Source organism: Hemicordylus capensis, chromosome 8, assembly GCF_027244095.1.
Source record: "Hemicordylus capensis ecotype Gifberg chromosome 8, rHemCap1.1.pri, whole genome shotgun sequence".
Classification (NCBI taxonomy): Eukaryota; Metazoa; Chordata; class Lepidosauria; order Squamata; family Cordylidae; genus Hemicordylus; species Hemicordylus capensis.
The window spans coordinates 19,018,798-19,037,158 of NC_069664.1; the positions used below are offsets into that span (position 1 = coordinate 19,018,798).

At 45.7% G+C, this 18,361-nt stretch overlaps 1 protein-coding gene across 1 annotated transcript in view; it reads left to right on the forward strand.

Moving 5' to 3' along the window:
• The first annotated feature begins 980 nt into the window (after positions 1 to 980).
• Positions 981 to 18,361, forward strand: part of ROBO4 (roundabout guidance receptor 4) — a 59,328-nt gene continuing 41,947 nt past the window's right edge. The window contains exons 1-8 of the mRNA XM_053268997.1: positions 981 to 1,339; positions 6,679 to 7,002; positions 11,564 to 11,721; positions 14,671 to 14,791; positions 16,028 to 16,166; positions 16,498 to 16,625; positions 17,379 to 17,509; positions 17,985 to 18,204. Of these exons, the coding sequence (XP_053124972.1) occupies positions 1,273 to 1,339; positions 6,679 to 7,002; positions 11,564 to 11,721; positions 14,671 to 14,791; positions 16,028 to 16,166; positions 16,498 to 16,625; positions 17,379 to 17,509; positions 17,985 to 18,204 (1,288 nt within the window). The 5' untranslated portion in view covers positions 981 to 1,272. The remainder of the gene's footprint in view (positions 1,340 to 6,678; positions 7,003 to 11,563; positions 11,722 to 14,670; positions 14,792 to 16,027; positions 16,167 to 16,497; positions 16,626 to 17,378; positions 17,510 to 17,984; positions 18,205 to 18,361) is intronic.

Genomic DNA, 18,361 nt, shown 5'->3' on the forward strand with positions numbered 1-18,361 from the left:
TCTAACTGAGTGGGAAGGAAAGGAGAGTCCACCTACCTGATCTTTTTATCGTAAGAACCCGCCCACTGCTGCTTCCTGGGCTAACGGAATGTTCCACACCCATAACCACACAGTAGCCATAGAGAGCTGCAGCCAGAGTGGCCATTGGCAAAGGACGCACTAGCCTCCAAAGCCCACTCTATGCTCCTGAAGCTGAAGCAGCTTCGGCAAGGCTGCATCTGCCTCCTGTGTTGCCAACAGGAGAGCAACCACTGATGTCATGGTGCTTTCCCAGTCTACTGGCAGCACAAAGCATGCTGGGAAGGCATTCAGGCCCTTGGAGGCCCTTCTATGGAGGAGTAGGGCTGGGAGCTGTTGATGGCAGTACTGGAACCTTGGCTGGCCACTGCACTGCTGGCTGCCATCTTCCTTTACCTATCATGTGGGGACTCCCCAGTTTGGGCCTCAGATGCTGTTTGTCCCTGTCGTCCCAACCGGCTCCTTGCTTGGCATCATGGAAATGGCTTTTGCCATCTTGTAGACTAGCTGCAACTACTGCACCATGAATCTTTTCTTTACTTACCACAAAACAAGGATACAGATTATTTCAGTTTTTGGAAGGCATGATTCCCGCCAACCCTGCCAATTTCTCTTTGGACGTTGTTTATTCTGTTTTTAAACCTTATCCCTTCCCGGAGAGCTAAATAAAACCTCATGGCCCCCACTCTCATTCTTTTATACTGGAGAAACCTCCCGATTTCCAGAGCATTGTCTATATGTACAAGCAAGAAGTGAAACAGATATAATTGAAGGAAGGGAAGCAGGGAGGGAGCAGGGAATAGAGAGGGCGGAATTCCGCAGAAGGGGACTTTTTTCTCTAGGCGTTGGAGGGGCCGGATTCCAGCCCTCCTGTGAGGGAGGAGGAAGTGCACTCCCTTTCTTTGTGAGGAGGACGTGAGTGCCTAAAGCAGCTGTACTTCCACACTGAAGTTGGAGGAAAGGATGCAGCTGAATTCACACCTAGCCCTTCCCATATCCTGAGAACAGTCCAGGAAAATGCATGCTGCTACCCAGTGGGATGGATTGGAACTAACTTGACAGAATTTTCGGAGCTGAAAAACTTGTGTGTGTGTATTAGAAGAGAGAGAGAGAGAGAGAGAGAGAGAGAGAGAGAGAGAGAGAGAACGTCCTTGTGGCACTGACCAGCGGGAAAGAGGGGAAAGTGACTGCGGTCCAGTCAATCACTTTAGGCACATCGTTCTCCAAAGCAGCCGTTCCAGCAGCTAGACGAGTATGTCAGGCATGCAAGTGGCACTGCAGAGGCTGTTGATCTGGGCAGCGGCATCTCTCCTGCTGGAAGGTGAGTGAACAGACTGGACGAATCTCTTCCTTGTGCGGCCAATAGGGTTTAGAATCCGAGGGCAGATTCCCCAGTGAGAAGGAAGGCATTGGGGTCTGCTGTTCTTAGCATACTTAAGACAGCAGTCAAATCAATGCGACTCCACTCCAATATGCTGAAGTCTGGGCTGAAAGAGGCGGGCGGGACTGTGGATTTTGTCCTGATTGTACAGCCTCATCAAGTTGCTCATGGGAGAAAGGATCACATTTCCCCAGCAATGAGATGTGGGAGCCGGAGCGCTCAAGACGCGAACATTTCTGCCGCCAAGGTGTTAACTTTTGCACATGTCATTGGGATCCAGTGGAGCAATAGCACATTCCTTAGATTTTCTCCTGCTTTTTTTTTTTTTTAACATGGGGCCTAAAAATGGTAAACTCAAAAACATGAAGAGGATGTAACCTTGTACATAAGGTCATCAGAGGGTTTTGTGTGTGTGTGTCTGTGCGCATGCGAACACACACACATCTCTATGTATTTTTTTCCAGAAATCAAATGTGCAGCCCACTCCTATGTGTGATGTGTACTCAGGCAGGAGGCCCACTGAGTTCAAATCTTGCCCTGAACTCTCTAAATAGCAACTCTCTGAACTTGCTAAATAGAAAATGACCATAAAGTGGGTCGGAGATGAGGGTAGGATGATTGGGTAGGATGATTTTTCTGCCTACCTCACAGTGGCGCTCTTACCCCTGGACTTTGGGGCTGAGGTCCAGGGTCTCCACACCTCCTGGGGGCCCCTAAATCCTCTTTAGTCTGTCCTGGGTGGTGTGGTTGCTGCTGGCCTCCACTGTGCCGGGTGGCCAAGTGTGATTATGACCTGTGCTGAGTGTTTAGAGACAGAGGGGGGAGTGGAGGGAAAGAAAAATGTGGGGTGGGAATATGTTAAGTTGCGTGTTGAAATGTTTCTGCTACTGCATATTTGCATAAATATATACCCCACATGTTAAAAATACTGGGTTTGTCATGGTGTGTGTGTATATATAGGGGGATGATGTTTAACATGCAGCGGGAGGGGGGGCCTCCAGTGGTGGGGAGGGGGCAGCTCCAAAGGCTTTTAGGTCCAGGCTCCAGAATTACCTAAGTGCAACTCTGCTACCTCATGCCGAAGCTGGGGACAGAATGCTCATCCTACCCAAATGGGGCCTGACAGACAATCAAATTCCCTGCCTTCCGTCTCATTTTTAATCTAACACAAGATTGCAAAATCCTTCGTTGTGTCTCTAATGCCGGTCTACGATTGGAAGCAGACCTGGTGAAAGTGGAGGCCAGAGTCTGGTTGTCCATACTCAGCTACAGGCTGAGACTATGAGGCCACCCCCACAATCAAAAACTGTGTTTTACCCGGGTTTGGGAGTTGTGTGTGCTCCCAATTTTTACTGGTGTGGAAGCTAGGTAAGCGGAAAACCTGGGTAGAAGTGATTGTGTGGAAGCAAAGTCAGAGGAAAACCTGGGTAGCTTTCTTTCCTACCTTGCTTCCACACAATCACTTCTACTCAGGTTTTCCTCTTACCTTGCTTCCACAGAACCGAAAATTGGGAGCACATACAACTCCCAAACTCGGGTAGAACCCAGTTTTTGATTTTGTGAATGACCTCTGTCCCTCTATCCGTTGGGAGGAGGAATAGAGGTCATTCACAAAATCAAAAACTGGGTTCTACCCAGGTTTGGGAGTTGTGTGTGCTCCCCTTCAATATTGGTAGATGGCTTCCAATCCACACAGAAGTGATCTCTATTTGCAAAACAATCCTTACTGGGACTCTGCCCTTCCCACCTACTTTCCTTGGGTTATGAGTGGGCCAGAACACTTATCAAACAGTATATAATTGACACAGGAGGCCAAACTGACTTAGATAGGACCCTGAACTTTCTTGCCAAGTTCTGTACGTCAGCGTACAGAATAATTCTTCCATTATTCAGCCCTACTGCTTTTATTGTCTCCGTTTATCTTTTAATATTTTATAGACACTCTCTTGCAGATTTTAGCATTGCAGCAATGTTATAGCATGCAACTTTTAAAAGCATCTTATAGATTTTAGCCCTACTGCCTCTATAGTCCTCATGCTACTGTTCTAGTAATTTTACATTTCCTTTACTGCTTTTTACAGTTAACTAATAGATTTTAGCCTTACAGTAACCTTATAGTGATTTTATAGTAACCTCACAGTCTTTATGCTAATAGGCATAGACTCCATCATTTTAAACTGCTTTTAATTGCTTTTAATATCAGCTGTTACATGCTTTTACTTTATGCTGGTCTCATTATAAAGACTGATGGAAAATGAGAGCATGCCCCTCCCAAAACTGGACAGAATTCAACTCCTACCTGTTTATGGTTGTGTGAACTGCCCTAGAATCTGGGAACTGTGGATAGGCTACTTTTTACTGGATAGGTTTATATCCCACTTCCCCCCTGCCCGCCACATAATAAAACTCAAAGTAACATACCTGCAGTTTCCAGGAAATCTCCCTTCCAGGTATTGACCAGATCTTGAACTGCTTAGCTTCTGCTTCCATGGCCTTTTCCGCCATGGAAGAACATCCAACGTGGCAGTGCCACTCTATAGTTTGATGTGAGTGTTATTCTGTTGAGTGAGTAGACCAGGCCTCAGAACGGCCATAGCTTACCTAGGCTGGGTTCACACGATCACAAGGATCCTGGTTAAAAGGTTAATCAGGATTAGTAAGCCCTGTGGAGCTGCTTACATAAGAACATAAGAACAGCCCTGCTGGATCAGGCCCAAGACCTATCTAGCCCAGCATCCTAGATGCCTTTGAGAAGCCCACAGGCAAGAGGTTAGAACATGCCCTCACTCCTGCTGTTACTCACATGCAACTGGTATTCAGAGGATCTTGCCCTTGAGGCTGGAGGTGGCCTATAGCCACCAGACAATGCTTGTGAGAACCCAGGATTTCAGGGCAATCCTGGTCAAACCGTCCCAGTTAACCAGCATTTAATCAAGATGGATAACCAGGACTGAATTGGTTATCAATCCAATTCGGCCCGTGTCCAAATTATTTGGCTTGCTGAAAGCTCATCTCAGTGTGTTATAAAATACTAACTGCTGCTGTTAAAGGCATAGCCACAGGGGCCAACTGAACACTTGGCAACCCTAGATGTTCATTCTTGCTGTGCCGCAGAACAGTGTTTCTCTCTAAAAAAATATTCATCTGTGTGCGGAATGAGTTTTGTTCTGGGCAGCAGTATCAAGGCAGTGTGTTTGCATGTGCATTCAGAGTGGGGCCTTCCTGATTCAGCCTGAGCGGGATCTAAAACTGACTGAGCAGACATAAAAACAACTTGTGTGTGCTCCTTAGTAGGAACACTGTAGCAGCAGCTGTGCGTCGGCTTCTGAAACAGGGTATGCTAGTAAATTGGCCAAAGCAGTTTCCCTTTTTTTATGATCAGTTTACGAACACAGTGGAAGGAACCTAAACCCAAGCATCCTAAACCATTTCCAAAGGGATCACCCAGAGGGAGGGAGATGGGAGATTGTTCCTGGCAAATAAGGACGGTTGGAGGGTGAGGATGGAATCTGAAGCCCAGATTTTTGAGATTCTGTTGAAATATTTTGCCTGCATTTTTTGGCAGGGTGCCTAGGGACACCCACCCCCACCCCCCGCCCCACCCGGCACTGGTCTGGTCTGCAGATTCCATTCATTGTGGCTGGAAGGCCATGACTTTCCATGCCCTCTGAAGGGACAATGTTAGGAAGTTTTGCACAGGAAACTCTGAGAGAATGGCCATGCATTGTTGTTGTTTCTGCCGTGAGCTGAATTGTCTGGCTTGTGGATCAGCAGGGACATAGGAAGCTGCCTTATACCGAGTCAGTGGCGGAAACCTCGAAGGGGTGGAACGCAGATAGAATCATGTGCATCCAAGTAGGATGAGTATTGTCTACAGCAGTGGTTCCCGGCCTGGGTCCCTCCAGATATTGCCGAACTACAACTCCCATCACCCCCAGTTACTGGGAATGATGGGAGTTGTAGTTCAGCAACATCTGGAGGGACTCAGCTTGGGAACCACTGGTCCAGTGTTCCCTCTATCAGGGATTCCCAGATGTGGTTGACTACAACTCCCAGAATCCCCAAAAAAGCCATCGCAGTTGGGGATTCTGGGAGTTGTAGTCAACAGCATCTGGGAATCCCTGTTAGAGGGAACAGTGAATGCACTGGTCTATAGTAAGATACTGAAAAAATATGCACAAGTGAATGTACTACAGTAAGATTTATAAGATGAAAAGCGTACCATACAATGGTACATTCCTGGGTGCACGTTGTACTGAGTCAGACCATTGGTCCATCCAGCTCAGCACTGTCTACACTGGCTGGCAGTGGTTCTCCAAGGTTTCAGGCAGGCGTCTTCCCAAGCCTACCTGGAGATGCCAGCAGGCAGACAGAGCCACGAGCATCCATATCCCCAAGGGGAATAGCCTCATCCAGATATTGTTAATGGAAGCGGCACCTCTATGGCACCTTCAGTGTTCGTAGCACCTTAGTACATGTAGCACATTCCCAGCTACAATTTACTGTGGCTAGGGATGATGGGAGTTGTGATTCAGCCTCATCTGGAGGAACCCAGGGAGGGAACCACTGGAATAATATATTAAAAAAAGAAGTTCAAAGTATACCCAAAGCCTTGGTAGCAAGCAGTCCCATGCAGAGTTTGTTTATTATTTACATTTATATCCTGCTTTTCCTCCGAGGAGCTCAGAGTGGTGTACATGGTTATTTTGGTGTGGAAAGGCAGGGGGGGGCGTGCGTGCGAAGGAATTGGGGTGGGGGAATGAAGATTTGCTGAATTAATAACATCAACAATAATGATGATGCAAATACGATGAATATTTATATACCGCTTTTCAACAAAAGCTCCCAAAGCAGTTTATATTGAAGTAAGTAAGTAAGCAAGCAAGTAAGTAAATAAGATGGCTCCCTGTCCCCAAAGGGCTCACCATCTAAAAAAGAAACATAAGTTAGACCCCAGCAACATCCACTGGAGGGATGCTGTGCTGGGGGTGGATAGGGCCAGCTGCTCTCCTCATGCAGCTAAATAAAGAGAATCACCACTTTTAAAAGGCACCTCTTTGCTCAGTCAGCAGGAAAGCAGCGGGGTGATAATAAATGACTGTATTCGTATGGCGACTCTGTCACCGTTGTGATCCGGGCTGCTCACAGAGTAAAAAAAACACCATAAAATAAAACATACACGGATTGAAACTGAAAAAATTCAACTAGAAACAAACAGCATTTAAACCCATGTCAAGGTTTACCGCTGAAGGCTTTTCTTCTTTGTTATGTTTCCCCAGGCTCAAGGTCTCGCTCAGAGGAGCTTGTGCCACAAATCATCGATCACCCCTCTGACCTTGTGGTCCGCTGGGACCAGCCTGCCACCCTGAAGTGCCGAGCCTCAGGGAACCCTGAGCCCGTGATTGAGTGGTATCGTAACGGAGAGTACGTGAAAACCAGCAAGGACGATGCCACCTCCCAGCACACTCTGCTATTGGATGGGTCCCTCTTCTTCCTCCGCCTCAACCAGAAGAAGGGGAAGTCGGACGAGGGGGTGTATAACTGCGTGGCCAAGAACCACCTGGGCACAGCCACGAGCAAGAACGCTTCACTTTACGTGGAAGGTAAGGTCTTGGGATCCTCTTAGGGGGTCCTCTTGGGGTACTCGGTGCCCGGCAACTACAGCAGAGCAATCTGAGAGTCCGTGTGGTGTAGTGGTTAGCATGTGGGACTAGGAGTGGGGAGACCCGAGTTCAAATCCCTGTATGGCCACAAAGCTCAGTCAGCCTGTATGGGTAAACCTGGGCCAGCCTCACCTACTAACGTGAGGAGACTAATGTAAGCAGAGAAGGAGAAAGGTTATACATGAAGCCAACAACTGTTCCCTGTAATCTCACTGTCATTTTTGACAGGCCTTCAGTTAGTGTGTGTGTGTATATATATATATGTATCTGTTTTTCTAGATTATATTATTCCTGTTCTGCATTAAGAAGACTTTTGACCAAGGCAGCCCTCTTCTTTTCTCCCACAACTCGCATCTGGTGCACGACATCCCCAAGGTAGCACTGGGATGCTGAATACCATATCCTATCCACACGCTGGACCGTACCAGCCTTTCCACCTTTGAGCCTATGACGTTGCTTTTGTACAACTGTGCAACACTCATTATTGCTGCAATTAAAATCCTCGTCAATATGCAGGCCCAGAGACTCTCCAATTAACACTTCATTAATGATCAGGCTCCATTCGGCTCCCAGGGCCCAGCATGAAGGCTTGCAGTGGTGTTTGGCAGCTATAAATATTCATACAAGCCACGATGGTTTGGGAGATGCTTCTGTTAGGAACCCGAAATTAAATGCACCGGATGGATCTGCATTTCAAGCATGTGCACAGCCATAATTCTCTCTCCTGGATGTGTGTCAATGTTATAAAGCAGGTGCTTCGGGTCATAGATTCCAGGGAGGGCAAGGTTATCCTGACTCCAGATTCTTTATTATTTGCTATTAAAACAAAACCAGCAGGGGAAAGATGTTGTTTTGGCATTTTGGAAATGAGATGGTGGAAGCATTCTGAGAAGGTAGACTAGACTGCTCCACGTCAGATCGTAGGTGGGAGGATCACATCTTTGAATGTTGCCCTATCAAGGATGACTCCAAGGGGTAGTAGGTATTCCCCCCCAAATATTTCCTGCTCCTCCTTTTGCTCCCGCATCCACCAGACTGAAACTTGACAGCAAAGTATCAGATAACGCACCCATCGCATGAATTAATTATTTTTAAAGGCCCAAAGAAGCCTCATTTTAAAAAATTATTACTATTATTATTTCTTGTTTACACAGTCAGACAGGTGTTATTGACTGGTTTGTTTTATCCAGACATCGAGTCCTTCCCAAGGACCTGGCGTCCATGTTGCCAGGCAATAGCAAGACGAGGGTAGAGACAGCAGAGGGCAGGTCAACAGCAATGAGAGGCAGCCAGCAAGATGTGTGGCCAGCATAGTGCTGACCTTCTGGACTGCTCTAAGCTGCCCTTTCTATGGTTTCGGGAGTAGTCACAGCACAATACCCGGGTTACAGTGGTGGCAGATTTGGGGGGGAAAACAATGGCCCTTTGGAACCTTCACTACAAACTGAAGGTTCAAATTCAGATTTGGAGTTGCAAACTGACATGTGGTTGGGTGACGAAACTGCAGTTTCATGCATTCGAATGACCACAAACACAAACCTTTGGCACGTTTTCCTCCAGTTTGGTGTTACGTCCGAAGGCGGCCATACAGAAGTATCTTTTAACCTAGGCTTTGAAGGGAAGCATACCAGGGAGGGCAGAAGAAGGGAGGCTTTCAGAAACAATCAGGGTTTTTTTTTTTTAAAGTCTAAAAATATCTAGGAATAACATCCTAAGGTATGGTCTATCTAGATTGTTTCTTGTAAGCTTTTGACTCATGTCCTGGCATTTTTGATTATATCACCAAACATTCACATCCTCCAGGAGGGGCAGATGCAGGAAACAAGCAGAAAGACTCAGCAGTGAAGGAAAAGGCTCTCTCTTTGCTCTCTGTGGGAGGATTTTGTCCCCAGCTCAGTTTGTCAAGGCAATTGTTCTGTTTCAGGTAGGAGAGGTCAAGTCAGAGCTTCCCATCTTTGCCTGGTAAAAATAGCCACACTTGTTTTATGCTGTGCGGAAGAGAAACTGATCACCTTTCATAGTAGTGTTACAGTCTTTATGCTAATAGGCACAGATTCTATCATTTTTGACTGCATTTAATTGCTTTTAATATTACCTGTTACATTCTCCGTTTACCTTGTACTGGTCTGAGACTGTAATAAAGATTGATTGATTGAAACATATTACTGTTGGGCCAAGCTGGGAACAGCAGGTGAGAGCAAAAAGCTGTGTGTAGAGGATATAATCTATACCCGATTTCCAAAAATGTCAATGTTTGTGATCAATATGGATGGATAACCTGTGGGTTCTTGGTGAGAAAATACAGCATCCTTGCTGCACAAGCGGATCAAGACCAGTGATGTTGTTGCCAATTCAGAAGTGCAGGCGCTCTCCATGACGGCCCCTATGGCCATGTGTCCACCCCAACAGCCAGAGAAGCCGAGATGTACCAGTGCTCCGTCCCTGTGCGTCCCCCCACCATGACACCCCTGATCAAGACCACAAGAGATTGCACAGCTCTGAGGATCCACTCAGCTACGTGACCTTCTGAGATGCCTTCTTAGACACACTTCACACGTGTGTGTCTTTGTTCGTTGCCCGAGTGCAGTGTTCGTCTGGATGTCAGCCACCTTCTTGGAAGCGATTCGTGTACTAAACATAGCTCAGTGTCAAGTGTATATTATGATTATTCATGCACTCATTCAGAAGTAGCCTTCATCCAGAACAGGCCTAATTCCCCGAGATGTAATTAAGTGGATTCCAAACGCAGCATTTAAATGCTCCTGCTCTCCCTGGCGACTCAGTGGAAAACTGGCCCAGTGACCCATTTCAAATGGTCATGAACACTGAATTAATGCAAGGAGCAGGTTCGCTAAGGTGACTTGTAGCAAGGTAATCACACAGCCGTCTGAGCTTGTCAGATATCTTTATGTGACCCACATATTATGGCATCTTCTGTAAAAGGTCTTCCACCTCCACATGCTCATGAGTGAAAACCACAGGCAGCCTTACAAAACACACACACACACACACACACACACACACACACACACACACACACACACACACACTCCCCAAGCCATTGGATCAGGTATCACAGGGAGTAAACTGGTATTTTCCCAGCCATGCTCCAGTGTTGGGATTTTAAAAAAGAGAGTAATTGATACTCCAGTTACTCACAATACGAACATGTGAACAAGGCATCTCCAGAAGGCAAAAACAGAGATAGTGGTTATATTATATTATGATTATGTTATTTCCCCTCCACCCCCATGGGCCACCTGCAGAACCACTGCAGACCACCAGTGGTCCATGGACCACAGACTGGGAACCCCTATACTGGAGGATTTTCTATGCTGCTGCTGTTGCTGCTTCCCTCTGCTGACACACCTGATATTGTTCCAGTCAAAGGACATTTTCTCACAAGCAAGGCTTAAATTTAGTTAATGTTATTAAACCATTTATAGGCTGTCTTTTAGGACAGAAAGCTCCATGACTTTAAAACACACCAAAGAAATACCAGTTCACCATGCCGCATTAACCAATATAATTCATAAATATGACATAAGTTTGAAAGCCAGAGAGAGATTATTTCCAACTCCCAAGGCACTCTGTTGCTGACCTCAGAGTCACCACCATTCAACGACAACTAGTACAGCAAACTGCAAATTTGTATATACTGCTTTTCAACCAAAGTGCTCCGAGTGACTTAGACAGACAGACAGAGAGATTAGTAAGTAATACATTTATTGTCATGACCACAGGTCATAACATAGCATAACGTAAAAGGAGAAATGCAATGTACCAAGACGTTACATCACTTAAGCTGAGCTAAAACCAATGCTACACTTTAGAGCATATAAATATCTTTCTGAGTTTAAAATAAAGCACAGCCCAAGTAGCAACGTGACAGCTAACATGTGGAATTGCATCTGCAAGAAGATAAGTCAAATGTTCTACATCCGACCCCTTAAGTTTATCTATCTTCAGTGTTTCCCCCCGATCTCATCATAAATTGGGTAATAGAGAACATAGTGGATGGTGTCCTCAACTTCACCAGCACCACAAGAACAAAGGTGCTGTTCCACTGGGAGTTTGCAGAACTCTCCCTTCAAGATTTGCTGAAGGCATAGTTTGAAAATGAAAAGATCTAAAAGCCCTCCTCAGTGAAGCACTGGTAATATTAACCAGATACTGAGAGAGTAGATAGATAGGTAGGTAGGTAGGTAGATAGATAGATGGATAGATAGATAGATATGTTCTCTGTCCCCAAAGGGCAAGCAACCTTAAAAAAAAAGAAAAAGAAAAGATAGACACCAGCAACAACCACTGGAGGGATACTGTGCTGGGGTTGGATAGGGCCAGTTGCTCTCCCTGTGCTAAATGTAAGAGAATCACCATTTTGAAAGGTGTCTCTTTGCTCAGTTAGCAGGGGTTTCTGGTGATTGTTCAGAAGCTTGGGGAGAGGGTAACATTCCTCTCATCTGAGACTTTGTTTTAGAATGCGTGTGTTTCTTTGAAGCTCTGCAGGAAGATTTTCGGCTTCATCCCAGTGACTTGATGGTGACAACTGGAGACCCATTGCTGCTCGAATGTACCCCCCCTAGAGGACACCCAGAGCCCCGAATCATATGGAAGAAGAATGGAGTCCCTGTAAATGAGCAAAATGGTCATTATGAGGTACTCGATCGCCATCCTTAGCATTTATGCAGCACTTTGGAATTTTCAAGATGCAAGATGCATATTATATTGTAGTGATGCTTACAGGGACTGCGTAAAGCTACTTAGTAAGTTCATGGCAGAAGTGAGATTTGAGCTCAGTCAGTTATCTGGCACATGGCACTCACTGTTGATGAGTGCCTTGTTCGATCTCTTGGGATTCTTGGACTGGATTTGCCACCTCTTTGCTTCCAGAGAAACAGCTCCAACTCCTGACACCTTGTCCTGTTGACCATCAGGGGCGTTGGGAATCGAGGCATTAAGCAAGGGTTTCCTCTTTGCTTCCTCACTCTTGTCTGTCTCTACACTGGCTTCCTCTGATTGGTAGACTGATACTCTCAGGTCCCCGCCTCCTTTTTGTACCTGCGAGCATCACACATACACTTTAACGGCAGTTAAGAGCTTGAAACTGTAGTACAACCGAATACACAAACCCCCTGTTAAGCCTCAAAAGTTAACCCCAGTTTTCTCCAACAAACTCCAATTGGGACCTGAGGTTTTCTCAATGGTTCGCTGCCGAGAACTGTGGTTTTGTCGCTGAAGCCTCATGCCTGAAAGCAGGCTTATCCCTTACTGGAGTTAAGCGCCTCTGTCTGACAGCAATCACCTCTCAGAAATTCATCCCTGCCTCCCACTTCCTTCCCTGTTCTGTCTGGCAACAGCGACATGTGCCATAAAATTTAAAGAGACACAAACCTCCTACTAATTGCTGCTACAAGGTGCAGTAAAGTCTTCTGTTTCCCAGTAAAGTTAAAATCATTCTTTCTATATCCATTGTGTACGAACACACCTCTAAAAGCAAGCCACACTTCTACAGCTGCAATCCTGTGCACTGTTGTTTTTACTTAAGAGGAAGCCCATTGAACTAGCCCATCCCCAAGTTCATGCACCCTGTTTTGGATCTTATCTGGATGTTTCAGGCTTAACACGTTGATGTGTGTCATGAAATAGTACCTGTTTTTCTGAGTTTTGAGAGCAGTTTTCAGGCTTGCTGGGATTAAATGATTTAGTTCAATGGGCTTCCTCTTGAGTAACAGTTCTCTCTCCCTGCCCTGGACAGCTCCATTGCACATAGCTAGGAGCAGAGTGAAGAAAGGGTTAAGCTGTCACCTGCCTGAGGGAGCTTGCGGAGTGTGAAGGACATGCCCCCTTTGAGATCATGGCCAAATCACAACCACCTTGCTGATGACATGACACTTTGCCCTGAAACTGGAGTTTTGCTGGCCACAGTTGGTTGTACCTTACAAAGGTTAATAAACCTTTGCAAGGTTTGGGGCCTTAAATGTCTGTCTCGAGAGACTCTTAATGCACTGGGTTCTTCTCACACATGCTTGCTCTGTTATCACTGGGATCAATGGAATCCTTTCCCTACAACAATGGCATCCTCCCCATGTACCTCCACACTGCACATTTGCTCCTCCATGTGATCAGGCTTGAATGCCTCATTAACTTGCTCAGCTGCTGGCACTTTCCATTGGAGTCTCTAGGCCTGCTGCAGGATGAGCAGAACTCCACTGTTTGTCTTGGTCACGAAATGGCGTAGTCTTGCAGTCACTTTGGCTGACGGAAGAGGGAGTCTTAGTCACTATTTGGTTTTTGACCCCTCACCATTCCAGTTCCTTGAAGGATCTATGAAGCTTTGGTTATTTCTCCTTCTGAGAATAAACTCTCCTGTTGGAGAAGGGGCAGGGAGGGGCCTAGTTCAGACGTAACAGGAAACCAGAGGTCCCTCCACCTTCAGTTTCCTAAACCATACGTCCAAATTCGGGAAAATGGAGCTTGCGGGAGAAAGCAATCATGGTTTTCCTCGCCAAACTCCACTCCGAACTTTTGGTCAGAGTTGAGTTTCGCTGCGGCAAACTTAATTTCTGTGGTGCCAGCATTACATCCAAATGCTGGCACCACTGTTTGGGCCCCACCGAACCAGAGTTGAGGGAGGAACATAGGAACATAGAAAGCGGCCATCTGTTGAGTCAGACCATAGGTCCATCTAGCTCAGTATTGTCTACACAGACTGGCAGCGGATTCTCCAAGGTTGCAGGCAGGAATCTCTCTCAGCCCTATCTTAGAGATGCTGCCAGGGAGGGAACTTGGAACTTTCTGTTCTTCTCAGAGTGGCTCCATCCCCTGAGGGGAATATCTTGCAGTGCTCACACTTCTAGTCTCCCATTCATATGCAACCAGGACAGACCCTGCTTAGCTAAGGGGATGTAATGCTTGCTACCACAAGCCCAGCTCTCCTCTCCACAGGGAGGAAGGTGTGTGATTGGCTGTGCAGACTGTCCTTCAGGAAAGAAGGGAGCCCACACAGCCAGCTCCCCCCACCTCTCTGCAGTCTCACTGACTGCATGTTCAAATGCAGAAGGGAGAGCGGGGGGAGAAGGCATGGAACCGTAGATCCATTGGACCTGCGGTTCCATGTTATGTCTGAACAGGGCCATTGAGAGAGATGTTTACTATTAGGCTTCTCCAAAAGAAGTCATAGCCCCAGGTAGAAGAAGAAGAAGAAGAAGAAGAAGAAGAAGAAGAAGAAGAAGAAGAAGAAGAAGAAGAAGAAGAAGAAGAAGAAGAAGACCCTGCTAACTTGGCAAAAAGGCACCTTTTAATGTGGTGATTCTCTTTTATTTAGCAGGGGGAGAGCAACTGGCCCTATCCACCCCCAGCACAGTACCTCCAGTGACTGTTGCTGGTGTCTATCTTATGTTTCCTTTTAGATTGTGGGCCCTCTGGGGACAGCGATCCATCTTATTTATTTATTATTTCTCCGTGTAAACCACCCTGAGCCATTTTTGGAAGGGCTGTATAGAAATTGGATTATTAATAATAATAATAATAATAATAATAATAATAATAATAATAAGCAGCAGCAGCTCTCAGATCCAATCTCTTCCTTGATCTCTGTTTCTCCAGGTCTCCAGTGCAAAGCTTCGGGTAGCCCATGCTCTGAAGAGTGATTCAGGAGCATATGTCTGTGTGGCCTTCAATCAAGTAGGAGAGAGAACAAGCAGAGCAGCCCAAGTCTCTGTCTTGGGTAAGAATGATGTCAAGAATGAGGATGTGTCATCTTGTCTTCCACCCCGCTTTGCTTTGCACCCAATAGGTGTCCTCTCAGCTATCTTTATCTCTATCAAGTCATATCCAGTGCCATGTTAGGACTAATTGCTATGAGCTTGTTCTAACTGAGCAAAGGGAGGAAGTGCTGACTGAGGGAAAGATATGCTTATCAATGATTTCTGTTGTGGTATCTGTTGGTGTCTGTTTGTGTTTCCTGTTGTGCAGCTGCCTCTTGTGGAGGATTCAATTTATACATAATACTGAAGCTTATCTGTCAAATGTATTGATGTAGACATGGGGTTTCCAACATGGGGTCCATAAATGTTGTTGGACTACAACTCTTGTCATCCCATGGCTTTTGGCCATGGTGGCTGAGGGATGATGGGAGTTTTAGTCCAACAACATCTGGGGACCCAAGGCTGAGAACCCCGATGTACTTGTAAGAAACTCACAGTTGTTGTATTCTGAATGTTGACATTCTGAAAATATCAGGGTTTCAAGAGTGAAGTGTGTTATAACCATTTAAAAATTCATTGGAAATGTGGCATTTACTTGTGCATAGTAAGAGTGCCTGGATTATTTAGTTTACTTGGTCCCATCATATACATTCCTTTCAGTTTTACGGAATTCAAAGCAAGTGTGCCTAGTGTATTGGGTTCATCAGGCAATGGAAACTTTGAGAAAGAATGATATGCAAACACAGAAGGGCAGAGAGGTGAAACCTCTTGCTGGCAAGAGATGAAGGGTTTTGATGCATGATATCAGATATGGAGTAGGGATGTGCAAATGGATTCAAATTCGAATAAATTTGACTTTAATCTAGATGATTCGAGTGATTCAAATTTGAATTGAATCACTCCTTAAAGGGCAATCAGATTTGAATTCAAATCAATTTTTTGAAATTCAATTCAAATTCAATTTGAGAGCAGTTTGGCACCTTTTAAAAACCATTCAGGCCCCTGGTTGGTTTAAAAAAAGGCACCAAAATGGTCAAATTTTCAAATTCAATTTGGATTCAAAATGAATTTTCAAATTCAATTTGAATTTGATTCAAATTTGAAATAATTTTTTGAAATTCACTTTGAATTTGAATCAAATTTTAAAAAAATTGATTCATGCACATCCCTAATACCAAGTCTAATCACCATACAGGTCTAAACTCATGTTACCCTGAGGAATTGCCTGATAAAATTGTCTCCTTCTCCTGAACTAGAAAAGCCAACATTCACTCGTCGGCCGACTGATGTTGTAGCCACACTTGGCAGCACCATCCAGTTCATATGTGGGATCCATGGAGACCCAAAGCCCACCATTAAGTGGCAAAAGGAAAATGGAGATCTTCCATCTGGAAGGTGAGTATTTGAGCTGCATTCTGGAGATTTGCTACCATCTCCCACTGCTCAAATTTGCACCATGGGCTGTGGAACCAGACTCAAAGAGTTTATGTTTCTGTATCTTCTGTATCTATGGATGGGACTGTAGCTCAGTGGTGCCTGGCAGATCTCCCTTGGGAGAAAGTCCCATAATTAGAGCACAGTCGCAAATTGAGGCCCTCTCTTTGGTTGCCACCTGCTGCCTCACCTCCATTGGTGAGTGCACTTGGCCAAGGCTTTTTAATGAAGATCCCAACTGTTGGTCAAGCTTTTATGGGATCCCACATGTATTCTGCATCTCTCCTCACAGGTATGAATGGAGCCAAGAAGGAATCCTTCAGATCCACCATCTGACAATGAAGGATGCTGGGAAATATGTCTGTACTGCCAGCAACCAGGTGGGAACCATCTTTGCCAAGGCGTCGTTGACAGTACAGGGTAAGTAGTTCAATCTGCAGGATTGGCAAAGTAGCAGAAGGGGGATGCTGCCCCTTCCTGGTTCTTAACATACTCACAAACCAATATAATGGTATCTGATTGGTTGATCGATTGATTGATTGAGTGCCGTCAAGTTGGTATTGACTCTTAGCGATCACATAGATAGATTCTCTCTAGGATGATCTGCCTTCAACTTGGCCTTTAAGGTCTCTCAGTGATGCATTCATTGCTGCCGTAATCAAGTCCACCCACCTTGCTGCTGGTCATCCTCTTCTTCTCTTTCCTTCAACCTTTCCCAGCATTATGGACTTCTCAAGGCTGCACTGGGTCTTCGCATAATGTGTCCAAAGTATGATAGTTTGAGCCTGGTCATTTGCGCCTCAAGTAAGAATTCTGGATTGATTTGTTCTGTGGTCCATTTGTTTGTTTTCCTGGCTTCCCCTGGTATCCTCAAAGGTCTTCTCCAGCACCAAAATTCAAAAGCATCAATACTTTTTCTATCTTGCAAAACCCAAGAGAAAGCAGAGAGCTTCTAGCTGCAGTGACTGTAACAGGACTTAAAAAGCTAAAGTTGCTTTCCAGATATCTACTGGATGGTGAACTAACTTCTTGTCTAGCTACCCTGGAGGAAAACCCTCTTGTACCCAAATACAAGGGAAGGAATTACTGCAAATGCTTGACCTCCCCATCTTTTGATTAAGATAAAGTTCAGGTTTACCAAGGAGACACTGTCCTCTCTTTCCCTACCTTTAGGTCCTCTGGACACTGGCCAGAAGGACCGAGGCAGACCCAAAGACATCCAGAAGGAGCTGATGGACATCAGGGTTGACCTGGCCAATGTCACTGTTGTGTCCTCTGCTCCCGCAGCCCACTTGCATTGGAAGGTGAGTTAGAAAGAACAAGAGGTGAGTTGCCCCATCCAAGACAGGGAAACATCAAGCGCTATAAGCAGCAATAGAAGGCTCACAGGACCAGAAGGGAGTAACCAAGACAGGCAGGAGGGCAGGTTCCAAAAGCAGGAGCTGTGTGAAGACTGCCTTGGAGAGCAGCTGGCCCTATCTTTGTTTGGGGGGGGGAGAGCAACTGGCCCTATCCATCCCCAGCAAAACATCCCTCCAGTGGCTGTTGCTGGTGTCTATCTTATGTTTCTTTTTTAGATTGTGACCTCTTGGGGATGGTGGGGGGCATTATCTATCTATCTATCTATCTATCTATCTATCTATCTATCTATCTATCTATGTAAACCGCTTTGGGGACCTTTGTTTAAAAGCGCTATATAAGTACCCGTTAGATCCGTATCCGTATCTCCCAGGTCTGGAATGTGGAGGCTAAACTGGGTTTCTCTCCATTGACTTTCAGGCCAACCCAGTTTCCCAGCACGTGGACGGCTACGTGGTTTTCTACCGCTCTCTGCTGCCTGCGAGCACACATTGGGCCGAATGGCATGTCCCAGGAGATCACCGCACTATCGTTCCAGGGCTTGAGAGAGGTTATAAGTATGAGTTCAAGGTGCGACCATATTCGGGGAAGACCCATGGCAAAGACAGCAATATGAGACACCTCTGGATCCCAGAAGAAGGTACAGCTCACACATCAGCTCCTTTTTAAATACACTAGCCACCTATGGCACAGTGGGGAATTTTTTTCCCCTTTCCATTTTTTAATTTATTTTAAAGAACAAACATTACAGTCCAAGACACTCCCCAAAATGAAACACTTTCATATAAAGTTTTAAA